The following is an 18,609-nucleotide window of genomic DNA, read 5'->3' on the forward strand; positions in this document are numbered from 1 at the left end:
GGGGCAGAACGACAGAATTTTACCTTGTCAGCTCGGGGATTCAATCCAGCAACCTTCCGGTTGCTGGCCCAACACTATCCACTAGGCTACCTGCAGCCATGTGTATATTGTCTATATTTATGTTTGCCTGATGTATTATATGTGCTTGTTTTTGTATTGTGCAGGGCTCATTTGTCAAAGTGACTTTAGTCTCAATATGACTTCCCTGTTGACATAAAGGTAAATAATAATAATACTGTTCCAGGCTGATCAGTAGAGCAGTGTTGGAGAGCTGATCTATTGGACACCAATGTTGATCCAATATCTCTGCCCCTTCATATCATTCTCTGCAGATGGCCCAACCTCAGTCCCATTACTCACTCTAACCCTAGAGCCTGACACTGCTCTGACAGCTCTTTGATGACACAGCTCAATAGGAGGGTTTGATGCCACGCCAGGCCCTAATCCCTAAACCAGAGGAATGAGATGGAGAGGGAAATAAGGACATGGAGAAGTCCTATTCTACTCGTCTCCTCTAGTGCTTTATATCCTTTGCATCATCACTTCTTGAAACAGGCCTTGAAAGTAGGGAGAGGTGGTAGAGGGAGGGAAAGAGGAGAGAGAGAGTAAGAAAAGGGAGAGGAGGGGGAGAGAGAATAAGTAGCGGGGGGTTGTGAAGTAGCACCAATCTAATCAATTGATAGATGTGGCAGCATGGATTTAGTGATACGGACCATTTGGTGGATAAGAGCACAGCCCCTTGCCAGACCAGCACTGAGCTCACACGGTGTCTGCCAGTAAGCAACAGCCTCAATCAATTCACAGACAGAGGGCCATACAATCTCCAAGTAATGTGCTCAGCTCCATAGAAATCTGTACAAAGAATTCTCAGCTCTAGAATTGTTAGTAGCATTATAGTAGTGACATGGTTGTTGCCGAAGCTTTTTAAAATTCAGAATATGTGGGTTATTTTTGGCATGGCGTGTTCTGTCCTGACTCCTGAGAACTGATGCATAGCCATTCTGCAACAGGGCCATAACTCATACTCTGTGTTGTATTTCACAGGGACTGCAGTGCGTGCCCCTTAACAAGGCTTTTATAAACAGTCCTCCCCCACTGCCCCCGCTAACGAGAGGGTAATCAGCCTTTTAATTAGCTTGATCAACTAATTTCAGATCCCACAAGTGCTCCCCATTTGGCCCATAGATTACATACACAAAGTAATCATGTCAATTGCAAAGAGGCCCATGGAGGACAGTGTTCTGTCCCTGCAATGTAGAACACATTTTGTGGAGTTTCACCCCTGAGGTGTTTTTGGCTAAGATGTATCATATCAGTTGTCATGTTTCGATAAACTCATTTTCAGGGATCTCTGAAAAATAATAATCATTGAGCAAATACATAAGTAAATAAAAAGCTATGTTAAAAAACCTCCAGCTGATACAGTCAGCTGGGTTTGTGTTCCTAAACACAAAATGGTGCTGAAAACAGAAATGCAACAGTAATGAATAATGCCAGTTATAGAAGAATCCTTGGGAAAGTACAGTAAGGGAGTTTTGTTGATGTGAGATGAGGTGAATTTACATCAATATACAGTGTCTCCCTGTGCTTCCAGAGGCTTGTGAGGCTTGCATGATTGCCTGCAGTTTGTACGTGCTCCATGCAACTGTCCATGGGATGAAGCAGGAATAGAGACGAGAGCCCTCTGAGAGGACAGTCATAACAGACACCGGCACCTCTGCAGGAATCAGGGATTAGTCACAGCCACAGATCTAACTCTGATCTTTCGATCGCTCTTAGTCCTCATTTTTCTGCATTCCCTTCTTTCCCTCACACAGTCACATTTCTGTGTAATTGCTCAGTGGCTCCGAGAGTCTGCTGTCAGTGACATTCGGACGGTGGCCTCTGAAATTAATCCTGCTTTGGCAACTTGTCCTCGGAATGATGTTGAGTTATCTTCTTTCATCATGGTGACTTCCTCTGTGAAGCTCTTGCATGAATTATGGTGCCAGCGGGAGGCACACATCGCTCAATTAAGAGAGCTTGTATTCTGAGATCATACACATTCCTCAGACCATATGCACAGCTGTTTTTTTTCACTCGTGGTTATCTGCTATGTTCATGTATGGCTCGTTAATGCGCTATTAATAGGTGTGTCCAATCTGCTATTTGAACCCTTGATCTGCAAAAAAAGGTGGGGGGCTCAAACAAACCTGAAGGTTGTAGATGGAGTAAAAGTATGAAAAGCTGATAAGCATGTTGTAATAAAACTGATTTGCAATAGTACATAGTATTTTGAAGGACAGTGGAATGCAGTTCAACCGCTTCTGACCAAGATAGTCCTCAAATGTCACATAGATACAGCTACTGTGTATAGAAGCAAAAATAACATTTAAATAACCTCACAGCCTCCTACCTTGTCTTCTTCCCACAGTTCCCCCCTCCCCTATTGCGCCCCCACAGCTGCTGCGAGCGGGCTCCACATATCTGATCATCCAGCTCAACACGAACTCCATCCTGGGAGATGGCCCTATCATCAGGAAGGAGATTGAGTACCGGGCCAGCCAATCACCTTGGTCCGAGGTCCATGGGGTCAACATGGTCACCTACAAGCTGTGGCACCTGGACCCAGACACGGAGTATCACATAAGTGTGTTGCTGACCCGGCCCGGAGAGGGCGGCACCGGACCACCCGGACCACCCCTCATCAGCAGGACTAAGTGTGCAGGTGAGGGTCTGGGCGGTGTGGCAAGGTCTAGATATTATTGTACAGTATGTGACATTCTCATAGTTGTCAGTGTTTGGTAACACAGAATAGTTTGGTAATACATGTTATTAACCACTTGCAAATCCTTGATTAAGTCTCACCATAATTTTTTAATTGATTTGCACATTTTATTGTAAGATCATTCTAGTTTTCTTGGTCTGACTGATCTATTTCTAGTCTTGATAAATAGAGGGAAGTGTATCATTCTACAAGCAGTTTGCTTCGTTTGTGGATTTTACCTACGAAACCTCAGAAACGCTCATATTTTTGGTCATTTTAGAGAGGATATTTCCTCAGACTATTCAAAGTACAGATGCCCAATAGCTAGATGCTCAGACTTTATTTAATCTCAGAGTAATTGCTTCATTATATTATTGAATTTGAAAAGTGGAATAGCAGACCATCGACTGTGGTGATAATGTGGCCAAATTGTATTCCAGACTGAAACCCTTCTGTGAGATTGAGAGGTGGTCTTTGTAAAAAAAAAAAAAATTGCTGGAAGAAAACAACTAGCACACACACACTCAACCACAAAATTCATGCCTATTTCCTGTGGGCATTTGTCCCATGTCTCCTACAGTCATCAGTCTTTAATATGCCCAGCGATCTCTTCCCACCACAAACCATCTCTCATCCCCCCTCCCTGTTCCACCAACCACAGCCTCCATGTTCTGTCTGATGACACATTAAGCACACTCCCTTTTCCCAATAGCCGCAGACACCAGCCATTCATCAGTAAAATAGAGAGCCCAGAGCCAGCTCTCACTCAAAAACACAGGGAAAAAATTAGAGGAAGTAGAGAAAGGATACACAAGGAAAAAAGTATAATATTTTTTAAAGAGATAGATAGGGAAAGAGGAGAGGGAATTTTATAGTTGTGAAGTGAGAGAGGATGCACACACTGTTCTAATGTAAATGTATTTTAGTGGCACCGTTTTATCCTGTCTGTCATGTTTTTTTCCTCCAGATAATTTTCATACCAATGGTGACTCCAAATAACTGTCTCAGATATCAAAACCTGACTTCTTGCCCTTTAATTTCCCCAGCTGTTGTTGTCACAACATAAGGGTTAGGTTGTTGTGTCTACTGGTTTGTTCTGTTGGTGGCCTGATCCTGATTCACACACCTTCAGATACTCCTCTCCATCACCCCGTTCACCCTCCAGGAGTGTCTAATCACCACCTGGACACCCTTGAGTTCCACTGACCCAACCCCCAGAACATCTGGTCCAGAACCCACACTGACCCCAAACTTCATCATTGCATTATGATCCACCTCAAATTTGTTGGGCTGCTTAGGTCTAAGCATGAGGAAATATATTGTCTTGTCACAGTGGGGATCTCTGGGAGTGTGCTAGTTACCAGAGTGAACAGACGGGAGGCTTGGACCCTCTTGGTGTTCTTATGACTAAAGTTACTTTATTCTCCAAAAAACAGTGTTGCCATGGACTGGGTATGTTCTGCTGTTCCGTGGGAACAACGCCTCTCTTCCTGGCTTGCGCTGACCTATATAGTGGAGCCCGGGCGTCCTCCTGTGAGTGCTGTAAAACTAATGGCCGTGAATGTGAACATGGTCTCCGCCCGCCTCTGATGGCCAGCCAGGTGTGCTTGATGAGCCATCACTGTGATTATCAGCAGGGCTGCATTATCGTAGCTCAAAGCCCCTCAAGTAAATCACAGAGGAGACAAGTTATTTCCAAACCTATTTAATAGGCTTCCACCTGCTTCTGGGTCACTGAGCCTTCTGGAGAGCCCCCTGCCACCAGACCTCTCTGCCGAGCGAGGGGCTTCATACCAGTGCCTGACTAAAATTAGGAACATTACAGTGTGCTCATCCCTTTCATGGCTCGTCTTCCTCGTCCATCATGGCAGGCCTCCTTCATCTCCCATCTCCCCTGTGGTTAAGTCTCCACAGACTCTCTCCACAGCTCAGCACCAACCCAGGCCAAGGACAACCCTGTCCACAGGTAATCCCATGAATCAGTATTAGTGGGGGTAATAAACCAGAAGCTCTTCCTTTCCTCTCACTTCTATACTGTGAGGAACAAGCATGCCACTCTGGGCTCTGGGCCATGTTGGGGATTCTGCAACCACTCTCCGAATGCTGACAGGGAGTGTGAGCCGCACACATTCAAACGTGGCATGCAGACAAATAGACTGGGCAAGGGGAAGGGTGTTGGCACAAAGGTCAAATTTGATGAAAATCCACAATGGGCACACTGTGGCCTCTTCGGTGGTTTTGTCATCAGCTCGTCAGTTATAAGCCTCTCTTTATTTAGCTTTGAGACTGTGCAGACTATCCATTACACCATAAAGACAATCCTCAATCAAATTGAACAATTGTTTTAACATTTCCTGCCGCGTCTAATGTACCACTACTTTATTACCCAGCCCACATATGTATCTGCTGTCACAAACTGATGTTCAAAACAAAGCAGTGGTCATGTTTCCTTCCAGACCGAGATGCCAGAAAACAAATTTGGAAAGTAAACAGGTGACTGTGGAGGGGCTTAAGTATAGATCGCCAGTGTCATGAAATTCTGCTTCATTGAGAAAGATAATGAATAGAAAGGGATAAATGGATAAACTTCAGGGAGAGATATAATGAATAGAAAGGGTTGAAGAGATAAATAGAAGAGAGAGCCTTTTGAGTGGTGCGTTAGAGTGTGTGTGTGTGTGTGTGTGCATGTGCCTGTTTGTGCTCATATATTTCCTTGCATATTCAGAGAGAGCACCCTTTTAAATCCATCTCCCTTGATTACTCCCATTCTTCCTTTAAGCTTTCCCTCGCTCATCGATGCATTAGCTCCATTGTTTTAGTCCTCAGCACAAATAACTGCAGTGAGAGAAGAATCCCTTTGAGTGTTATAGTCAGTGCAGGAATGAAGACGTTGGCTGATATAACCTTACTCTTCTCACTGCTGAGCCCTCCGCTCCATATCTCCTCTGTCACTCTCACTCTCCTCTGCCATTAGTCGAAATCCCTATTAAAAGAACAAAGCAATACAATACATTATGTGGAATATTGTTTGACAAAAAGGCATCGATTGTGTTAATAATGGGATGTGACAAATGCCTCCATTGGTAATGTGTTGCCTGAGATTGTCCTTGGCTCACCCCTGTAGCCTGTATCTCTTACTGCAACACTGACTGGCTTGTGCTTGAAGGCACAGAGGCTTCTCAGTATCTCTGTATCCCTCTATCTGTCTATGCCGAGGGAGGAGTAGAAAGACAAGGCTGTAGTTCTCTCTGCTTGAGTCAAAGGAAACAGGGTTGACCCCAAACCCAGCAGTGACCAGAAGTAACTGGGTGACTGCTAAAAACAAGCAGCCTGTCAAAATGACCCAGCAATAAAAATATACTGGTGGAATTGAATGCCCTTGGACAGCGCTCTTATTTATGGTTCTGAATTTGGCCTCTGGGCATGGAACTATAGCGGACACTCAATTTTCTAGTTGACACGTAGGCGGGGACTGGCGGGGGTGTGACAGAGACCCGCAGCCTGTCCCATTAATTAGCTTAATTGGCACTAGTCCGTGCATGGCTGGCGGGGGACGTGAGTGTGCCGCGCCCACAGTTTCTCTCTGGCAGGAAAACTGTTGACCTCAATGATGGGACATGGTAGCGCCACCTAGCTTGGATGAACAGCTTCCAACACATCGGCGTGACCGAGAGAACGTTGTCAGAACTTGTCACACATGGGAACATCAGGGCTATTACTAAAGGATTTCATTAAAACTTAAAGATTTCGTAATTTACACTGTGTTTAAACAGTTTTTATTTCAGCTTTATTTAACCAGGTTAGTCTCTTGAGATAAAAATATGTTTTTCAAAAGAAGACCTGGACCTAGTTGATAGCATTGCCTTCTCTCTCTCTTCCTTTCCCTCCCTTCCTCCCACCTTCCCTCTGTTAGAACCAACACGGGCCTTGCGAGGTCTCACAGCCTCAGAGATCCAGTCCAGGCAGCTGACCCTGCAGTGGGAGACGCTGGCCTACAACTTGACCCGCTGCCACACCTACTCCGTGTCCCTGTGCTACCGCTATGCCACCGCAGGGGGCGGCGGCGGGCACAACACTACTGTGCGTGAGTGCCTGGCGGTGGAGCACAATGCCTCACGCTTCACCCTGCGCGACCTGCCGGCTTACCATTCCATCCGGGTCCGTCTGGCGCTCGCCAACCCTGAGGGCAAGAAGGAGGGTCGGGAGGTCACCTTTCAGACTGAAGAGGACAGTAAGTGATGAGAGAATGTTGGAGACGTATACTGTACGTAGGAGCTCATACAGGGTACATATTCATAGAAACTAGAATAACATGGGAGAATGTTGGAGACATATACTGTGCTTAGGAGCAAATACAGGGTACATATTCATAGAAACCGTAATAACATGGGAGAATGTTTGAGACATAAAAAGGAACTGATACATACAGGGCACATATTCATATAAAGTAGAATGATAGGAACCATCTTGTGTTAGAGTGCCCTAATGCAAAAATAATATTTTTCAGTGGTGCAATACTCCAGTTTTGTCAGGCCGCAGTTCAGGTTGTTGGTTACTATTCACAAAAATGTGTGGAGTCTGCTGAACACTGCTGGTACATTATATCAGTGCTTTTAGATATACCTGATAGCCTGGCAAGGTCTGTTGGCTGCCATCCAACCTCTTCACATGGCTGTCTACCTTCTCAATCCCTGCTTCCCAGAGATCTGTAAGAAACACTTGAATGTTTTAGTGACAGACTGTTCATGGATCACATTGGTGTCTGTCTGTTTAGGTAGTGGTGAAACTTCTGTGAGACCAAAATAACTCAAAGTACCCAGGGAGTCATCTAAAACTTTTCTCAGGAGGGTATTAACAAATGAACATAAATAGTGCTGTTCAAATGGGCAAAAAAATCTAGCTATCTATACAGTTGGGATTGATAACACTGGGTCAGTCAACATCAGTAGTGTAAAGAACACAAGGGGAGACAGAGAGCTGGTTTCAAGCTCAGGACGCAGCAGGTGTTTATTGCAAAGGACCACAGGAGGAAGCAGGTAGCTGGGTCCAGGGGCAGGCTGAAGGTCATACACAGGAGGCAGTTAGCTGGGTCCAGGGGCAGGCAGAAGGTCATACACAGGGGGTCGAAAAGGGCAACAGAACAGGCAGGGAAAAGGATTGTAACGTAGTTCCAGGAGATCAGGAAATCCGATAGGCTAAAGTACAGGCAGGGGATAAGCAAAAGGTGTTGTTAGTGAGGCAGGCCAAAACTATCATACACGGGAGGAGTAAATCACGGGAAACCCAGAGCTCTGAAAGGTGTGTGTCCCAAAACAAACATTACATCACAGTGATGAAGTGCAAAGTACTGAACTAAATAGTGTGTGATAATGACATACAGGTGTGTGATTAGAAGGTGATTAGAATCCAGGTGATTTGGGATCTGGAGAGTGAGCTGCGTTCAGGGGATCTAGGTGTTTGAGAGTGTGGGCTGGAAAGTGTGCTGTGTTTTGGGGATCTACGTGTTGGAGGGTGTGAGTTGGAAGCAGATGTTACAAGTAGCTACAGTTTGATTGAAGGGATTCATAACTATTATTGTCCGTCTCCTTTCCCATACGGTTGTGTCTCAGTAGACTTGAATAAAAGCGTTGTGACCATCTCAAAGAGGCTGCATCAGTATACCGAAGGATCCGTCTCCTTTCTCAAATGAAAATTAAATATTAATAATCATATCTGAGGCCCACTAGTAAGCCAGAAAGAATGGATTTCCCCCCCCCATATCTCCCAATATATTCATTTTTTGCCTCTGTGCATTGCAGATGCCTGGCTGAAGGACAAATACATTTTTCCATTAAAAAGAAACTAAACAAATGCACTGTTCTCACACCAAGGGGAGAGAAAAAAAAGTGTGTGAGAGAGCGAACGAGAATGAGAGAAAAAGCGAGGGAGAGAGAAAGAGAAAAAAAGAGATACCTGTCAATTATAAACACACCCTTCAAAAGCTTTTAATCAGGAACTCTCCTTCCAAACTCTGTCACTACCAAAATAACACCAGACTCAGCTGTTTCCTCACAGCGCTGAATGGTTGTTGCTTTAGCCCCAACTACCCCTCCACCCTGCACTCTACACACACAGACTAATGGGGATTGTGGTCTGGAATAGAAAACCACAGAGCACAGAGGATACTATAAAAACAGTTAGCATTGTTTTTATAGGGATGTGTCTAGGCCAGGCTTCCCCCTGGTGTCCAAGCCAGACAGAGCTTTAACAGCATTCACCATTATTCCGAAGGTCATCACTGGCCATCAGCTGAGGATGCATTTAATCACCACTATTCCACTGAGGTATTTTGAAGGCATAAGACTCATGGTACAATAGAAATGCTTTGTCCACTGTTGTACAGTAATTATATCATGTCACTGTCAGACTCAGTGCTCAAAGTAATATCTTTATCACGTAATATGAACCTCGCCATCATGATGACAGTATGAATCTGATCCGTCTGAATTGACTGTAAGTACTTGTTATTTACTATAGTGATTACTCTACTTCAGTGGTTTTATATCCGTCAATCATCTCCTATTCTCTTTGCTTGTACACTCTCTGACTGTCCCTGACTATATACACTATGGTTAACACAACATAGTCCTGTATGTCCTACATGGTGCAGAATTCTCAGTTCTGAAGCTAACATTGTAAGAGAGACTCAGTGACATTGACCACTGAATATGATATTGACATTATGAGATGCTTGCCATGATATTACCGCTTCAATTTCCTGACCTATTGCTTATTTCCAATAGTACCCGGTGGCATCGCCCCTGAATCGCTGACCTTCACCCCCCTGGAGGACATGATTTTCCTCAAGTGGGAGGAGCCATTGGAACCCAATGGTCTCATCACCCAATACGAGGTAAGGATGCTTCCCACTCTGCTTGATGCCCTCCAATCATCTTCCTCTAAACATCTCCTCCCAAAGTTCTCAGGTACACCCTCCTGGACCTCATATCCTATTAGAGTTTGTAGGCAGTGATTGGTGTAGTTTAGGTCAGCAAGAGCAGTGTCACAGGCATTGATTAGTGTAGGTAAGTTCTAGGAGAGAAATGTCACAGAACTTTTCACACAGAGAGTTTGAAACAAGGACAGAACAATAGCTATATTTTACAGGGGGTTGTTATTTTAGGTAATAGACACAACACAGCTGTTTGACATTAAGAATACAGGCAGAAGCTACAGTACCGTACAGTACAGTACATTTTTTTACAAGCTCATAGTCCATCCCCAGAGCGCTCTCTGTTTCTCTCCACGCATCTAATAGTACATCTAGAGCTAGAAAATAGTCTGGCACCTTGTCACCAAGAGAAGTTAAGACAAATATTTATTAGCATATAGCACTGCCATGCATCATCACATTTTTCACCCTCATTTATTAGCACTCTCCGATGAAAACAGACCATTTGTAACGTTAGTCTCGCTTTCACCCTTCTGTCTTCACCTATGGTAGGTGCTCAGTACAGTATTACCTATACCAGCCTCAAGCCTTCACCCAGCCGTCTCTCTTTCAATGTCATCTCAAGGAGGATATTATTAAATGGGGTTTGTGGTTTGACATATAAAGTGGAGGCAGGGATGGATTTTTTCCCCGTAGCGTCCTGATCTCTCTGAGCTGACAAAGAGAGCTTTAGACGGAGCCACAGAAGAAATCCTCTTAATTTCTCTCCCATTAAAGCTTTGAACTGTCTCCCTGAGCCCATCGACCGCCACGACTCCAGCCTCACAAGCCCCTTCTTGGTCCTCTTTGCTCTTTTTGAAGGCTATTATCGGCTTTTGTATTGGGTTTTTTTATGAGGAACACATAGGTCTCTGTGTGTACCTTGTACAGTCATTGGCTGTTTTCACAGCTACCACGCCCACATGGGTTGGTAGCTAAAATAATCTGCATCATCAATAGTTTGGTCAAGTCAGTGGGAAGTAAGGCATGTCTGTGTTATTTAACATTCCCCGTTTTTACATTACTCTCTGATGCCACATGGGTGGAATCCCAAAAGGCAGTTTGACTGGGTGGGAAAACAAGTTGCTTCCAACAACATCAATATTTCACACAGAACACATTTCCACATTAGCATGAATGTCCTTCAGGCCATTACGAATGGAATAGCAAGCCAAACAAAATCATTAGCATCTTGTTATTGTGCAACCTGCAGGTTGTGAAATCTGTAAACACACAAAACAATAACGTTTTGATAATGATTCCAATTTCATGACAAAATAACAGCATTACACTGGACTGCATCACATATGCTGCTGTTACTATTTCTGTCACTTTATTTCTAGTTATATGTACATGTCTACCTCAATATCCTTGTACCCCTGCACGTCGACTTGGTACTGGTACCCCTTGTATATAGCCAAGTTATTGTTACTCATTGTGTATCTGTTATTACTTTTATTATTACATGTTTTACTTTTCTATTATTTCTCTATTTTCTTACTCTCTGCATTGTACACACTTGTTGTTTACGAAGCAAGTGATTAATACAATTTGATTAGATTTTGATTTGCAAAAGAAAAACAATACCAATCAGTACATTGACTTTGACAGCACAATTTGACATTGACAGCACAATTTTAAAAGTCAGATGTGAATCCTCAGAGAAAGTAAATTGTACAAAAGTTAAAGGATAGTTGTTCCACAAGTAAATAACTCATGCTCTCAGAAATAATTGCTGTATAAATCATTCTGGTGTCTTTTTTTAATCTGTCCACAGATCAGCTATCAGAGCATTGAGTCGTCTGACCCGGGCATCAACGTGCCAGGACCTAGGAGAACAGTGTCGAAGTTGAGGAACGAGACCTATCACATGTTCTCCAACCTTCACCCTGGCACCACATATCTGATTTCTGTCCGCGCCCGCACAACCAAGGGTTTCGGCCAGACCGCCCTAACTGAGATCACCACCAACATTTCAGGTGAGTGTTGGTGTGTGTGCGCACACCTACAGGTGTATGTGTTCATTCTTGAATATGTGTCTATACATTTGTATTTATTGAGGATCCCCATTAGCTGCTGCCTAGGCTACTCTTCCTGGGGTCAAGCAACATTAAGGCAGTTACAGTGCATTCGGAAAGTATTCAGACCCCTTCCCATTTTCCACATTTTGCTACGTTACAGCCTCATTCTAAAATGGATTACATGCATTTTTCCTTATCAATCTACACACAATAACCCATGATGACAAAGCAAAAACAGTTTTTTTTTAATGTTTGCAAACGTATTAAAAATAAAAAGAACAGACATACCTTACATCAGTGTGCAGATCTTATGCTATGAGACGAAAACATTTGCTCAGATGCATCCTGCTTCCACGAATCATCCTTGAGATGTTTCTACAACTTCATTGGAATCCACCTGTGGTAAATTCAATTGATTGGACATGATTTGGAAAGGCACACACCTGTCTATATAAGGTCCCACAGTTGACAGTGCATGTCAGAGCAAAAACCAAGCCATGAGGTCGAAGGAATTGTCCATAGAGCTCAGAGACAGGATTGTGTTGAGGCACAGATCTGGGGAAGTGTACCAAAACATTTCTGCAGCATTGAAGGTCCCCAAGAAGAGAGTGGCCTCCATCATTCTAAAATGGAAGAAGTTTGGAACCACCCAGACTCTTCTAAGAGCTGGCCAGCCGGCCAAACTGAGAAATTGGGGGAGAAGGCCTTGGTCAGGGAGGTGACCAAGAACCCGATGATCGCTCTGATAGAGCTCCAGAGTTCCTCTGTATGGTAGAGTGGCCAGACTGAAGGCACTCCTCAGTAAAAGGCACATGACAGCCCGCTTGGAGTTTGCCAAAGGGCACCTAAAGGACTCTCAGACCATGAGAAACAAGATTCTCTGGTCAAATCAAATTGTATTGGTCACATACACATGGTTAGCCGATGTTAATGCGAGTGTAGCGAAATGCTTGTGCTTCTAGTTCCGCCAATGCAGTAATATATAACAAGTAATCTAACAAATTCACAACAACTACCTTATACACACAAATGTAAGGGATGAATAAATAAATACATTTAAATATATGGATGAGTGATGGCCGTGCTGCATAGGCAAGATAGAGTAGATGGTATAGAACAGTATATACATATGAGGTGAGTAATGTAGGATATATAAACATCATTAAAGTGGCGTTATTTAAGGTGACTAGTGATACCTTTATTAAGTCCATTTATTGAAGTGGCCAGAGATTTGAGTCTGTATGTTGACTGCAGCCTCTCTATGTTAGTGATGGCTGTTTAACAGTCTGATGGCCTTGAGATAGAACCTGTTTTTCAGTCTCTCGGTCCCAGCTTTGATGCACCTGGACTGACCTCGCCTTCTGAATGATAGCGGGGTGAACAGGCAGTGGCTCGGGTGGTTGTTGTCCTTGATGATCTTGTTGGCCTTCCTGTGACATCGGGTGCTGTAGGTGTCCTGGAAGGCAGGTAGTTTTTCCCCAGTAATGCGTTGTGTAGACCGCACTAACAACTGAAGAGCCTTGTGGTTGAGGGCGGTGCGGTTGCCCTACCAGGCGGTGATACAGCCCGACAGGATGCTCTCGATTGTGCATCTGTAAAAGTTTGAGAGGAACTTAAAACTTTCCACCTTCTCCACTACTGTCCCGTCAATGTGGATGGAGGGGGTGCTCCTTCTGTTGTTTCCTGAGGTCCACGATTTTATTTACCTTCATTTAACTAGGTAAGTCAGTTAAGAACAAATTCTTATTTTCAATGACGGCCTAGGAAAAGTGGGTTAACTGCCTGTTCAGGGGCAGAACGACAGATTTGTATCTTGTCAGCTCGGGGGTTTGAACTTGCAACCTTCCGGTTACTAGTCTAAAGCTCTAACCACTAGGCAACCCTGCCTCCCCAACGTTCATCTCCTTTGTTTTTTTGACGTTGATTGAGAGGTTATTTTCCTTACACCACACTCCGAGGGCCCTCACCTCCTCCCTGTAAGTCGTCTCGTCGTTGTTCGTAATCAAGCCTACCACTGTAGTGTTGTCTGCAAACATGATGTTTGAGTTGGAAGCGTGCATGGCCACGCAGTGGGTGAACAGGGAGTAGAGGAGATGGCTGAGAATGCATCCTTGTGGGGCCCCAGTGTTGAGGATCAGCCAGGTGGAGATGTTGTTTCCTACCTTCACCAACTGGGGGCAGCCCGTCAGAAAGTCCAGGACCCAGTTGCACAGGGTGGGGTCGAGATCCAGGGTCTCGAGCTTAATGACGAGTTTGGAGGGTACTATGGTATTACATTTTGAGCTGTAGTCAATGAACAGCATTCTTACATAAGTATTCCGCTTGTCCAGATGGGATAGGGCAGTGTGCAGTGTGATGGCGATTGCATCATCAGTGGAACTATTGGGGAGGTAAGCAAATTGGAGTGGGTCTAGGGTATCAGGTAGGGTGGAGGGGATATGCTCCTTGACTATTCTCTCAAAGCACTTCATGATGACAGAACAGAAGTGAGTGCAACAGGGCAATAGTCATTTAGTTCAGTTACCTTAGCTGTCTTGAGAACAGGAACAATGGTGGCCATCTTGAAGCATGTGGGGACAACAGACTGGAATAGGGATTTATTCAATATGTTTGTGAACACACCAGCCAGCTGGTCTGCTCATGCTGTGAGGACGCGGCTAGGGATACCATCTGGGCCGGCAGCCTTGCATGGGATAACATGTTTAAATGTTTTACTCACGTTAGCCACGGAGAAGGAGAGCCTACAGGCTTTGGTAGCGGGCCGTGTCAGTGGTACTGTATTGTCCTTAAAGCGAGCAAAGAAGTTATTTCATTTGTCTGGTAGGAAGACATCAATGTCCGTGACGGGGCTGGTTTTCTTTTTTTGATTTGTGATTGACTGTAGATCCTGCCACATACGTCTCGTGTTTGAGCCGTTGAATTGCGACACTACTTTGTCTCTATACTGAAGCTTTGCTTGTTTGATTGCCTTGCGGGGGGAATAGCTGCACTGTTTGTATTCGGTTATGTTTCCAGTTGCCGTGCCATGATTAAAAGTGGTGGTTTGTGATTTCAGTTTTGCTCGAATACTGCCATTAATCCTCGGTTTCTGGTTAGGAAATGTTTTAATAGTCACAGTGGGTACAACATCTCCGATGCACTTGCTAATAAACTCGCTAACCGAGTCAGCGTATACATCAATGTTGTTGTCTGAAGCTATCCAGAACATATCCCAGTCCACGTGATCGAAGCAATCCTGAAGCGTGGAATCCGATTGGTCAGACCAGCGTTGGACAGACCTGAGCACGGGCGTTTCCTGTTTAAGTTTCTGAGGAAATCTCAAGTGTTATTACATTAAGTCGGGAAGAACTATTGGATATAAAAGCAATAACAATTTACCAACATTACGACCAGGAATATGTCTTTCCTGAAGCGGATCCTTTGTTCGGACCTCCACCCTGGACATGGGATCTTATTCCAGAGGCCGATCCAAAACCACGCGGTCGCCACAGTAGAGGCAGATGGAGCGGCCTACGGGTCAGACTCAGAAGGCGAGCACACCATCCACTGCCGACTGCATTATCTTTCAAGAGAATTCTTTTCGATTATAGTCACAGACCTGAAAGTAGCAGTGCAGCGACTCTCCCCATCCAATCTGACAGAGCTTGAGAGGATCTGCAGAGAAGAATGGGAGAAACTCCCCAAATACAGGTGTGCCAAGCTTAGAGTAGCATCCTACTCAAGAAGACTCAAGGCTGGAATTGCTGCCAAAGGATCTTCAACAAAGTACTGAGTAAAGGGTCTGAATATTTATGTACATTGTAACACTTAATTACTTTTTATTTATACATTTGCAAACATTGCCAAAACCCAGTTTTAAATTTTTTATTATGGGGTATTGTGTGCAGATTAATGAGGGGAAAAAACAATTGAATCCATTTTAGAATAAATGTAACAAAATGTGGAAAAAGTCAAGGGGTCTGAATACTATCCGAATGCACTGTATCTACAATACAAAATCTATGTGTACGTGTGTGGTGAGTGCGATTCCACATGCGCCATGTCAACCTTTGCACCTAGCATGGATCAGTTGAACATCAATTGTCTGACGGAGATAACAGGAGTTTGTAAATACACTATATGCAAAAGTATGTGGACACCCTTTCAAATTTGTGGGTTTAGCTATTTCAGCTATATCCCGTTGCTGACTGGTATATAATATTGAGCACATAGCCATAGACAAACATTGGCAGTGGAATGGCCTTACTGAAGAACTCAGTGACTTTCAACGTGGCACCGTCATTGGATGCCAACTTTCCAACGAGTCAGTTCGTCAAATGTCTGCCCTGCTAGATCTTCCCCCGTCAACTGTAATTGCTGTTATTGTGAAGTGGAAATGTCTGGGAGCAACAATGGCTCAACCGCGAAGTGGCAGGCCACAGAAGCTCACCGAATGGCACCGCCGAGAGCTGAAGCATGTAGCGCGTAAAAATCATCTGTCCTTGGTTGCAACACTCACTACTGAGTTCAAAACTACCTCTGGAAGCAACATCAGCACAAAAACTGTTCGTCAGGAGCTTCATGAAATTGGTTACCATGGCCGAGCAGCCGCACACAAGCCAAAGATCACCATGCGCAATAACAAGCTTTGGCTGGAGTGGTGTAAAGCATGCTGTTATTGGGCTCTCGAGCAGTGGGAACGCATACTCTGGAGTGATGAATCACACTTCCCCATTTGTATTTGTATGTATTATGGATCCCCATTAGCTGCTGCTCCGGCAGGAGCAGGAGACCGCTACCTGCCCGAATGCATATTACCACCTGTAAAGTTTGGTGGAGGAGGAATAATTGTCTGTGGCTGTTTTTCATGGTTCTGTCTAGGCCCCTTAGTTCCAGTGAAGGGAAATTGTAACGCTACAGCTTACTGTACAATGACATTCTAGACGATTCTGTGCTTCCGTGCTTCCAACTTTGTGGCAACAGTTTGGGGAAGGCCCTTTCCTGTTTCAGCATGACAATGCCCCCGTGCACACCGTGAGGTCCATACAGAAATGGTTTGTCAAGATTGGTGTGGAAGAACTTTAATGGCCTGCATAGAGCCCTGACCTCAACCCCATCAAACACCTTTGGGAAGAATTGGAATGCCGACTGCCAGCCAGGCCTAATCACCCAACATCAGTATCCAACCTCACTGATGCTCATGGCTGAATGGAAGTCCCTGCATAAATGTTCCAAAATCTAGTGGAAAGTTTTCCCAGAAGAGTGGAGGCTGTACTACAACTACCATCCTCTCAAAAGGAGTGGCACCCTTTCATCGCACACAACAAAGCACAAAGAGCAGTGTGGAAACAACGGTTGTTATGTGTAAGGATAGATGCAGTGCTATCTTCATGGGACCATGTAGCATCTTCCAGCTGAGAGAGACAGACTGAGCTTATTACTGAAGAAGGAAATCCATCCCTGGTGTTCTATTCACTTTTAATGATGCATGTTTCCCTGTGTAAAAAGGCAGGAATAAAAACACCTCAGAGGAAACCTCAATGCATCTCTCTCTCTCTCTCTCTCTCAATCGCTCTCTCTCTCTCTCTCTCTCTCTCTCTCTCTCTCTCTCTCTCTCTCTCTCTGTCTCTGTCTCTGTCTCTCTCTGTCTCTGTGGGTGTTATGAGTGTGTCTTCATGCAAAGGAGAGTACTGAGAGTTCTTTAATTATAGATGTACTGCTTAATCACTCCTTGGCGGCTGTACGTCAGACAGGGACCTGCTTGTACTAGGCCAGAGAGAGAGTCCAAAAGCCCTTATGTATCAGTCTTCCAGAGTGAACTACCACAGAACACACAATGAACTGTACACAACCCGCAAGCTAATTCTTACTTTATCTCCATTGAGCTTACCCCAACAAAACCCCGCAAAACCTACTCCCAACCGATCAACACCTTACTGACATCAAACACCTCAGACTCTTCGTAGCACGCTAGAGCTTTTATATTACGTGTGAATAAAATAGGCACACACTTATTAAACGCCTCACTTTAATTAAGCTAGTTGCTATTTTCCAAACCCTATTTTTTTATACCATAATTGTTGATTCCTCTGTAATAGTTTGCCTTTCCCCCCCTTCACTAATTGACTAGGGATATTATAGACACGCCGTGCAGAAGGAGGCATCTCCTGGGAGAAACGCAGCTTCGGCCAAATCCCTTCAAATGAGAAGCTCCTACTATTTGTCCTGCATTTCCATGACTTTTAATTGCACTCGGTATCCAAGACAACCAGAACATAGGGAAATTCGGGAGGGACATTTCTGTCGGAACGAGAGTCAATGGGGCTGCAGACCTTTTATGAGAGAATAGGGAAAGAGGCTGCATGTTTATTAGATAGGGTGTGTGGATTGACACAGCTCAGCTGCTTTTAAAGGGGACTGATGAAGGATCTGTCTGCCTGCGTGCGTGTATGTCTGCGTGTGTGTCTGAGTGTGAGTGTGTGGTTTGAGACTATGTGTTTGGTAAAACGTGTGTGTAAGAGCATGTGTATAAGTACGTGTGTGTGCTTGTGTACATTATCTTGTTAATTACAAGGTCAGTCTAATTGCAATATAATATAACTTTGTCTGTACTCCTGTGCTCTGTCTCCTCAGCTCCTATGTTTGACTATGGAGACATGCCGGCCCCTCTCAGTGAAACAGAGCGCACGATCACTGTGTTGCTTCGCCCCGCCCTGGGCAGGGGAGCACCCGTCAGGTGAGAACACAACAGACATTGATTTGATGTGATACATAAGATTTATAGACATTCGATGTCACAATTACAGCACAAACATATTATTTGCCAAAGCCCCTATATGATCAAACTTAATGAGAAACATCTTACAATAATTTATACCAAACTCTTTGTGCTC

General features: G+C 44.4%; 1 protein-coding gene across 8 annotated transcripts in view; it reads left to right on the plus strand.

Moving 5' to 3' along the window:
- Window positions 1-18,609, plus strand: part of ptprub (protein tyrosine phosphatase receptor type Ub) — a 358,074-nt gene that overhangs the window by 228,353 nt on the left and 111,112 nt on the right. For all 8 annotated transcript variants that reach the window (XM_042314170.1, XM_024402347.2, XM_042314194.1 and 5 more), the window contains exons 7-11: window positions 2,414-2,707; window positions 6,660-6,977; window positions 9,529-9,638; window positions 11,494-11,695; window positions 18,350-18,452. In XM_042314170.1, the coding sequence (XP_042170104.1) occupies window positions 2,414-2,707; window positions 6,660-6,977; window positions 9,529-9,638; window positions 11,494-11,695; window positions 18,350-18,452 (1,027 nt within the window). The remainder of the gene's footprint in view (window positions 1-2,413; window positions 2,708-6,659; window positions 6,978-9,528; window positions 9,639-11,493; window positions 11,696-18,349; window positions 18,453-18,609) is intronic.

Source organism: Oncorhynchus tshawytscha, linkage group LG03 (genome assembly GCF_018296145.1).
Source record: "Oncorhynchus tshawytscha isolate Ot180627B linkage group LG03, Otsh_v2.0, whole genome shotgun sequence".
NCBI classification, from domain to species: domain Eukaryota; kingdom Metazoa; phylum Chordata; class Actinopteri; order Salmoniformes; family Salmonidae; genus Oncorhynchus; species Oncorhynchus tshawytscha.